This window comes from Aspergillus affinis (assembly GCF_023601865.1).
Source record: "Aspergillus affinis strain CMG 70 chromosome Unknown NODE_218_length_29242_cov_82_965644, whole genome shotgun sequence".
Taxonomy (NCBI): Eukaryota; Fungi; Ascomycota; class Eurotiomycetes; order Eurotiales; family Aspergillaceae; genus Aspergillus; species Aspergillus affinis.
Genome location: NW_026515999.1, coordinates 20,750 through 29,242, shown reverse-complemented (window position 1 = coordinate 29,242; position 8,493 = coordinate 20,750). Strand labels below are relative to the sequence as shown.

At 52.1% G+C, this 8,493-nt stretch overlaps 4 protein-coding genes across 4 annotated transcripts; 2 read left to right on the top strand and 2 right to left on the bottom strand.

Annotated features, from left to right (window-relative positions):
* Positions 1 to 180: 180 nt before the first annotated feature.
* On the top strand, positions 181 to 2,495 carry cpcC (putative protein kinase (Gcn2); the record flags this gene model as incomplete). Its single annotated transcript, XM_053095227.1, has 4 exons — positions 181 to 1,153; positions 1,204 to 1,634; positions 1,691 to 2,132; positions 2,185 to 2,495. 4 exons carry the CDS (start codon positions 181 to 183, stop codon positions 2,493 to 2,495), a joined length of 2,157 nt encoding a protein of 718 aa, XP_052950092.1.
* Positions 2,496 to 2,757: 262 nt separating this feature from the next.
* On the bottom strand, positions 2,758 to 4,102 carry cwc2 (active spliceosome conformation promoter CWC2; the record flags this gene model as incomplete). Its single annotated transcript, XM_053095226.1, has 2 exons — positions 2,758 to 3,571; positions 3,684 to 4,102. 2 exons carry the CDS (start codon positions 4,100 to 4,102, stop codon positions 2,758 to 2,760), a joined length of 1,233 nt encoding a protein of 410 aa, XP_052950091.1.
* A 354-nt stretch (positions 4,103 to 4,456) lies between these two features.
* KD926_004515 (putative GTP binding protein (Gtp1)) lies at positions 4,457 to 6,219 on the top strand (the record flags this gene model as incomplete). Its single annotated transcript, XM_053095225.1, has 10 exons — positions 4,457 to 4,485; positions 4,554 to 4,582; positions 4,648 to 4,662; positions 4,724 to 4,748; positions 4,830 to 5,148; positions 5,210 to 5,319; positions 5,379 to 5,524; positions 5,584 to 5,641; positions 5,720 to 5,884; positions 6,012 to 6,219. The coding sequence occupies 10 exons, from the start codon at positions 4,457 to 4,459 to the stop codon at positions 6,217 to 6,219; spliced, it is 1,104 nt and encodes a 367-aa protein (XP_052950090.1).
* Positions 6,220 to 6,544: 325 nt separating this feature from the next.
* Positions 6,545 to 7,969, bottom strand: cpa1 (carbamoyl-phosphate synthase (glutamine-hydrolyzing) CPA1; the record flags this gene model as incomplete). Its single annotated transcript, XM_053095224.1, has 2 exons — positions 6,545 to 6,822; positions 6,877 to 7,969. 2 exons carry the CDS (start codon positions 7,967 to 7,969, stop codon positions 6,545 to 6,547), a joined length of 1,371 nt encoding a protein of 456 aa, XP_052950089.1.
* Positions 7,970 to 8,493: the final 524 nt, after the last annotated feature.

Genomic DNA, 8,493 nt, shown 5'->3' with positions numbered 1-8,493 from the left:
CCATCACCCTTGCGCCGGTTTTCAAATGTTGCTTTTCGGGAAATTTTATATTCAATTTGGTTGTTTCTTTTCATTTTTTTTTTTTTTTTTTTTTTTTTTTTTTTTTTTCCATAAAGGGAACACAGGAAAAGCACCGGCTGACAGATGTAGATGTACTCTTTGGGTGTAATCTTTTTCGAAATGTGCCACGCTCTGCCGACGGGTATGGAGCGAGACCAGACACTACGAGCGATTAGAGAGAAGAACCACACGCTTCCATCAACATTTCAATACTCTGAAAAGGTCGTACAGGGCAGGATTATCGAGTCTCTTTTGAGTCACAGTCCTAGCGAACGGCCCTCGGCGTCGGAGCTTCTTCACAGCGGTCAAATCCCTCTGCAGGTGGAGGAGGAAACCTTTCGACGAGCGATCATGCACCTGCTGTCGGACCCTAACTCTCCCGATTACAAGAAAATTCTATCGGCAATATTCTCCCAGTCCCCCAAGAAGTTTGAAGACATTGCCTGGGATATGGATTCCCATGGGGCGCCAGCTGCTAATGAGCTTCTCATCCACGGTCTGGTCAAAGAGAGACTTACGTCGATCTTCCGAAGACACGGGGCCGTCGAAAATGCGAGACAGATGCTGTTCCCCAGATCACAACATTACAACAATGGTGCCGTGCGACTGCTGGATTCTACCGGTAACTTGCTCCAACTGCCGTTTGATCTGACACTTCCCAATGCGCGTGCGATTCCTCGGCAAGATGCTTCACTTGAAAAGACGTTCGCGTTCGGTACGGTATACAGGGAGACACCGCATGGCGGTGAACCTCGAACCCACAGAGAGGTGGACTTTGATATTGTGTCACATAACACTCTTGATCTGGCCCTGAAGGAAGCCGAGACCATCAAAGTCCTCGACGAGATCATCGACGATTTCCCGCCGCTGAGATCGGCTCCTATGTGCTTCCTGGTCAATCATTCCGATCTGCTCCAGTTGATCATGGAGTTTTGCCGCATCACGCCATCCAAGATTCCCTTGGCGAAAGAGGTGATTAGCAAATTAAACGTTGGAAAGTGGACAATGTCGAAGATCCGCAGTGAGCTCCGGTCTCCGGCCATCGGTATCGCTTCAACCTCGTTGGACGATCTGGCGAGATTCGATTTCAAAGGTCTGTCTCCATCTGTCGAGTAAGCTGATCTCGGGACTAACATGTGACAGATTCTCCAAAGCAAACACAGAAGCGACTGCGCACCATCATGGAGGGTACCCCATATGCCGAACGGCTGGCACCTATCTTTGTCCGGCTGAACCTACTCCTGACTTATCTTCAGGCGTTTGACGTAAAGCGCAAGGTTTATATCAACCCTCTTGGAAGCTTGAACGACAAATTCTTCCGAGGTAGCATTCTGTTCCAGTGTGTTTTCGACAGCAAACGCCGGGATGTCTTCGCAGCCGGCGGTCGATATGACTCCCTGGTGAAAGAATTTCGTCCCAAGGTCCTAACAAGCCGCTCGCACACACATGCTGTTGGGTTCAATCTAAGCTGGGATAAGCTCAACTCAGTCATGCTCGACTATTTTCGTGGTTCTACCAAGAGTTCTCCCAAGCAAACAGAGACTGAAATCGGGGCTTTTTGGCGAGCCAGAAGAGTGAGTAGAACGTGTCCCTCTCTCCGTCGGCATTTTCTTTGGCTAATGAACAATAGTGCGATGTACTTGTTGCTAGCTTCGACGCGACTGTTCTGCGCACGCTTGGCGTGAAGATCGCGCAGGATCTCTGGGCGGCTGACGTCAGTGCAGAGATCGCGATTGACGCTTCCTCGCTAGAGGAGCTCCTCGCTCAGTACAAGGAGCATAACCATAGCTGGATCGTCATTGTAAAGCAAGACAGCCAGGAGCGAGGCTTCAAGATCCGATGTCTTGAACCCAAGGAGGAACTTGATGTGAGGGGTGCCGAGCTCATTCCCTGGCTTCGCAACGAAATCCGGGCACGCAATCAGCGTGAAGGCGTCACGGACTCGTTCCGACAATCCCGACTGTCCAGCCAACCTGATCTCAATGGGCCGAGTGAGCGAGTGAACGATGTGCGCATCTTGGTGCCCCAGCATCGCAGCAAGAAGTCCAACCGAAGGAACATTGTCGAAACGGGTAATATCAAATTCTCTAGTAGCACACGAGTATCTTACTCACGTACTTATAGCTCTATTCCGCTCCCGAGAAGTCATCGAAGATGCCTTGAACGGACCTATCGCGGCCATCGACACTCGGGATGACCTCCTGGACGCCATCCGAGATACACGGCTATCGGACCCGGACAGCTGGCGTGCAGTTATACAGAATGCACCGCTGACCGAACGAAAGTACCTGAGTCAGGTCCACGAATTACTCATAGACATCGCCAATGAGAGCCACATGGGTGACGGCGCGGACGACTTCACCAATGCGTTCATATATAACTATCGCACGGGATCATGTGTGTACTACGATCTGGGAACACGAAATGAGAGATGAAGATGAAAACGACGAATGTGTCATATGTCATGTCATGCATTTCCTTACTGTTATTCTTTGAAGCTTTACATCTTGGTTTACATTAACGTAGGTGGATATTTATATTCTCCTCTCTGTTTGATATTTTGTTCATAGCGAATTATACCCATGCTCATTCTATGCAAACCAGCAACCTGTAAGAAAAGAAACGTAGGCAAGATTCCCAAGGTATCGCTGCTATTATACATCATAAAAAGAAAAACCGCAATCCTCTACAGCCCCCCTAGTCGCTGTCATCATCACTACCATAGCCCACTAGAGGGCCCGACGCCTGAGGAGCCGGCTTTGTCGTGACATTTCCTCCAGAGAGCCCCCTTAACGCCGCCACCGTCGAGCTGGAGAAAATCCCACCGCCCGTCGATTCCTGCGTCGGGACTTCCTGAGCAGCCGCAGCCTCAATCATCAGCGACTGATCAGGCGCCTCCAACTGGCCGGCCCCAGCTCTCCCCGCATCCTCCAGCTGCTTCGTCCTCGTATACCACACCTCATCAGGGGCATCATACCCCTGCAATCCAAAGCTCCCCTCAATCTTCTTCCTCTTCCTCGCCTCGGGATCCTTCCCTTCCAACTCCGCCACAAAATCCGCCGGCAACGCCCTCCTCACCGCCTCAGCAGCCTGCTCCTCCAGTCTCCGCGCCTCACGCTTCTGCGCCAGCGGGTTCGGATCGGCCGTCGCCCAGCGCACGTTCAAGATCTCGCTATGATCCAAAGACTGGTGGGCCATGGCCTCCTTGCCGAACTCGGCATTCGCGACGTTCGAGTACGTGATGAACGCGACGCCCCGCGAGGTCAGGACCCGGATGCGCTCGATCTGGCCCCATTCGGCGAAATGGCGAGACACCACTTCTTCGATGTCGTCGGTGACGTGGATTCGGCCGACGTAGAGCGTGCGGTTCTGTCGCATGAAGGAACCCACGCCGCCCATGTCGTCGCGGTAGTCGCTGAATTTGTCGCGGCCGAAGCAGTCGACGTTGGGGTTGAAGAGGTCGTGTAGGGTTGGGAGGCGGTGGAGGTATTCGCATTCGTGACCTTTGTGACTGTTTCAGTATGAACGTATTAGCCTTGCCAGGTCAAGAAGAGGGCTGGACTCCCTTCAATATAGAAAGAGATGAGAATGAGCTAGGAATATAGATAGAGATTCAAACATACCAGATACCGCGCGCAAAGAACAAACAGAAATACGACCCAGGCACCTTATCCGCCCTCGTATATCCACTATCCTTAGCGACGTTGCAACGCGACGGCGCCGCATGTTTCGACAATAACGAGTCCTCGCGGTCGCCGCCAGACCATTTATTATACCAGATGTTGAACGTCGTTCCAGTCTGTGGCGGCGGCTCGGATTTGATGGTCGCCGGGTCGATCTGGGGCCGGGCAGGTCGGCGCTTTCGTCGGATGATCTTTTTGGTCTTCTTTTGGCCGTCGGCTTCGACGAGGGCTGTTTCGTCGCCGCCGCCGGCGACTGTGAGGGCGGTTTCGATTTCGGATTCATTGGTGGGAGGGAGGACGGATTCTGTAGGGGGGGATTGTTGTTGCTCCGTGGAGCTGACGAATTCTGTGTCGGCCATTTTGTGTGTGTATGTGTTTAAGTGAAAGGGATCGCTTGTGGACAAGCAAGATTAGAGGAAGAATGGCGGAGGATAAAGAAAGCGAAAGTTGAAGACGAGAGAAGTTCGGGCGGAGATTACGTAAGGCTTGGCATCGCGACGAATTTGATAGCAGAGGATGTTCCCCGGACTTGGTTGGCGTTGCTCACCACTCGTGGACTTGCATCTTTTTCATTTGCCAGAGGGACTTTTTTTTTGCTTTCTTGCTGTTTCCTTCGGTCTTTTGTTCTTGGACCATTGTCCCCCTTCGGTGTCGCATACGTTCCAAGTTGTCTGCTGGCAGTTGGGTCCGCGGGGCTCTTTTTAACCGTCAAAATGGTGAACATCACGGAGAAGATTAAGGAGTATGTTCAGGGCTCTGGTTTGATCGTGGAGACAATGGATTTGAATTTGGCTCTAACACCTTCGTCAGGATTGAGGATGAGATGCGCAGGACGCAGAGTAAGTCACGATCACACCGAATAGCTTCCAACGATGACCCCGCAGCTAGCTAACTGATAAAACAGAGAACAAGGCCACAGGTGCGGAACCAACCTCTTTCCTTTGAACATTAACACAGACATCCTGACACTTACTCTCCAGAGTACCATCTTGGTCTGTTGAAGGGGTAAGCCCACACCCTCCCATCCAATCCTCAATCCCAACCCAATCCAAACATACTAACCCCACCTTTCTCTTTGTTCTCCAGAAAACTCGCCCGACTACGAGCCCAACTACTAGAGCCCACGGGCGGATCCGGCGGCGGCGGCGCAGGTTTCGACGTCAGCAAGAGCGGTGATGCGCGAGTCGCGCTGGTCGGTTTCCCATCGGTCGGTAAATCGACGTTCCTGAGCAAGATCACCAAGACGAGGAGTGAGGCCGCCGCTTACTCTTTTACCACGCTCACGGCTATCCCGGGTGTGTTGGAGTATGGGGGTGCTGAGATCCAGATTCTCGATCTGCCGGGTATCATTGAGGGAGCCGCGGAGGGTAAGGGTCGAGGACGACAGGTGATTTCGGCGGCGAAGGTTTGTCTCCTCCTTCTCAGACCTATGGAATCCATATGTTGGCTAATGGACATGGATATAGACCAGTGATTTAATTCTCATGGTCCTGGACGCTACCAAGAAGGCCGAACAACGGGCATTGCTGGAGGCGGAATTGGATGCCGTTGGAATCAGATTGAACAAGGAACCTCCGTACGTTGATGCTGCATCTTGTTCACCCTCGATTTCAATCAATGCTAACCACCACGCAGGAACATCTACCTGAAAGCCAAAAAGGCCGGAGGAATGAAAATCACGTTCCAGACTCCACCCAAGTACCTGGACGAGAAGATGCTCTATAACGTGCTGCGTGACTATAAGATCCTGAACTGTGAGGTTCTGGTGCGAGATGAATACGGTAGGACAATCGCGTCCTGAACACCTGTGAATCAAAATACTGACCAATTCAACTAAAAGCGACAATCGACGACTTCATCGACGTGATCATGAAGGACCATAGAAAGTACATCCGATGGTAAGGTTGCCCTCTACACATCGATATTTATCGACCTAGCTAGATCTAGCACATACACTAATGCACTGAAACAAACAGCCTCTACGTATACAACAAGATCGACAGCGTCAGCCTCGACTTCCTGGACCAACTAGCCCGTGAACCGTACACGGCTGTGATGAGTTGCGAGCTGGACCTGGGCGTACAAGAGGTTGTTGATCGAGTGTGGAAGGAATTGCGATTGGTTCGGGTTTATACGAAACGGTACGTCCCTCCCCTGCACCCCTGCCTCTTGTCTTTCAATTCTCTATCTACCTTATGTTCTCTTTTGTCTACATCTTCACATAAACCGCATATATACATGAACAGAATGATACTAACACCCCTCCAGAAAAGGCGAAGAGCCCGATTTCTCGGAAGCCCTGATCGTGCGATACCAGTCGACCATCGAAGACGTGTGCGACCAGGTACACCGCACGCTGAAGGAGACGTTCAAGTATGCGATGGTGTGGGGTGCGAGTGCAAGACACGTTCCGCAACGGGTGGGATTGTCGCATGTTATTGCTGATGAGGATGTGGTTTCGATTGTTGCGAAATAGAGATAAAGAGATAAAGGCGGGCGGTCTATTATTAGACTACGGATGTCAAGGACAGCTAGTCAACTTTATTGAAAATAAGAACGATATTGAGTAATGGTTCATTTCTGAGAGATAGTCTTTTCTACAGATCCTTGGATACTTGTAAAAAGGGTGAAGGGAGGTGAGTGCTACGCAAAGTGTAAATTGAATTGAAGAATATATTCATTCATGACTATAGTCAATTTTAAATGTACGAAACCCTTTTACCGAACTCGAACAAATCCCAGCCTAAAACCGAAGGAAACCCGGACGCCATGTACACAATGAATCTCCTGAAAGCTTTTGTTTAAGCAGCAGAAGCGGCGGCGGCACCGGTGGCAGCGGTGGCAGCAACGTTCTGCATGCCAATGGTGGGCTGCACACCAACACGCTCCTTAGCCAGCAAATCAACCAGCAGAGGGCTGGGAGTGGTCTCCCGGGTGGGGTGGAAAGCCAGCTGGCTGTTCTTGTACTTGATGACGCTGTCCAGATAGATGTCAAAGAGGTACGAGGAATCCAGAGGGCCTCCCTTGGCCTCGGGGTGGAACTGGGTGCTGAAGATGGGGCGAGTCTTGTGGATCATACCTGGTTGTCATTAGCATGAATTCATTATGAGATCAATGGGCAAAAGATACTCACCCTCGTTACTCGAGTCGTTCAGGTTGACGAAGTAGGGCTTCCAGTCGGAGGGCAGGGTGGAAGCATCAACGGCATAACCGTGGTTCTGGCTGGTGATGTGGCAGCGGCCGGTGCTCAGATCCAAAGCGGGGATGTTGTGGGCACGGTTTCCGTACTTCATCTTGATGGTACGGGCACCGGCAGCCAGAGCCAGCAACTGGTGACCCAAGCAGATACCGAAGATGGGCACCTGAGAGGTTTCCATTAAGCGACCCAGGTGGTAGGTAGTCGCCTGGCAGTGAGTGGGGTCACCAGGGCCGTTGGAGATGAAGACGCCGTCGAAGTGGTGGGCGACCTTGTGGATAGGGTAGTCAAAGGGGAAGACGGTGACGCTGGCGCCACGACTGACCAAGCTCCGCAGGATGTTCTCCTTAACACCGCAGTCCAGAACGGCAACGTGGCACTGGGGGTCGGCGGCAGGCACGTGGAAGGGGGCCTTTGTGCTAACCTGGCGGACCAGATGGATCTGCTCCGGGTCGACGAAAGCCTCGTCTTGATCGGCATCGTACTCCTCACCCACGGTGATACGGGCCAGAGAGGAACCCTGCTCACGAAGGTAGGTGACGATGGCACGAGTGTCGACACCCGAGATAGCAGGCACACCCTCCCGAATGCACCACTCGCCCAGACTCTGGACGGCGGTCCAGTGGCTGTACTGCTCAGCAACGTCGGCCACCACAACACCAGCGGCCTGGAGGTTGGGGGACTCGAAGTACTTGAGCAGACCGCTCTTGTCCTTCTCCGCGGAGGGGACGCCGTAGTTTCCGATCAAGGGCTGGGTGAAGACCAGGATCTGTCCACGGTAGGACGGGTCGGTCAGAGACTCGGGGTATCCGACCAGAGAGGTGGTGAAGACGGCTTCTCCGGAGATGTTGGAACGAGCACCGAAGGACTTGCCGTGGAAGATAGGACCATCTCGGATCGTAAAGGTTGCGCGTTCAGGAACGGCACGCTGTTGACGCACCGTTGCCATAAACCGAGACTGGATAGAGGCATTCACGGAAGGGAAGGCAGAGGCCCGGGCGGGCATAGCCTTGAAGAGTCGAGCGAACATAGTGAGATAGATTTAGAAGCGTGACGAGAAAGAAGCGGTAGTGGATGTTGAGTTCAGTAGTTTCCGGAAGCCTTCCAGATTTGATCCGAGATGTAGTCCTGTAAGAGATAAAGTTAGTCATAATGATACAAGGTTTACTGGACGTCAATTGAGCTTTTGTCCACGCTGGGGACGGTATGACATCGGTGGTGGCATGGGCAACTTTACCTGAGAAGTGAAGATGGAATGCAAACGCATAAGCGCGACTGTGGGATTGCCAGTCACTGAAATAGATAAAGGGGGAGAGAAAGTAATTTAAATTAACATGAAGACGAGTCGATGCAAGTCTGGTGTCAGAAGTGTGAGTTGAGATGAGTGAGTCAAGAACGGACGGGGGAAGGAAGAAGGAGAAAGAAGAGAAAAAGCGAGTCGAGGCGGTCAGGAGATTTAATTAAAATTTAATGCAGGAAAAGGGCAAAGTGCGATGGTCGGCCCGACTAAGGGTCACGTGGTCGCGTTCACCGACTACTGGGGGCGGCAGCCAA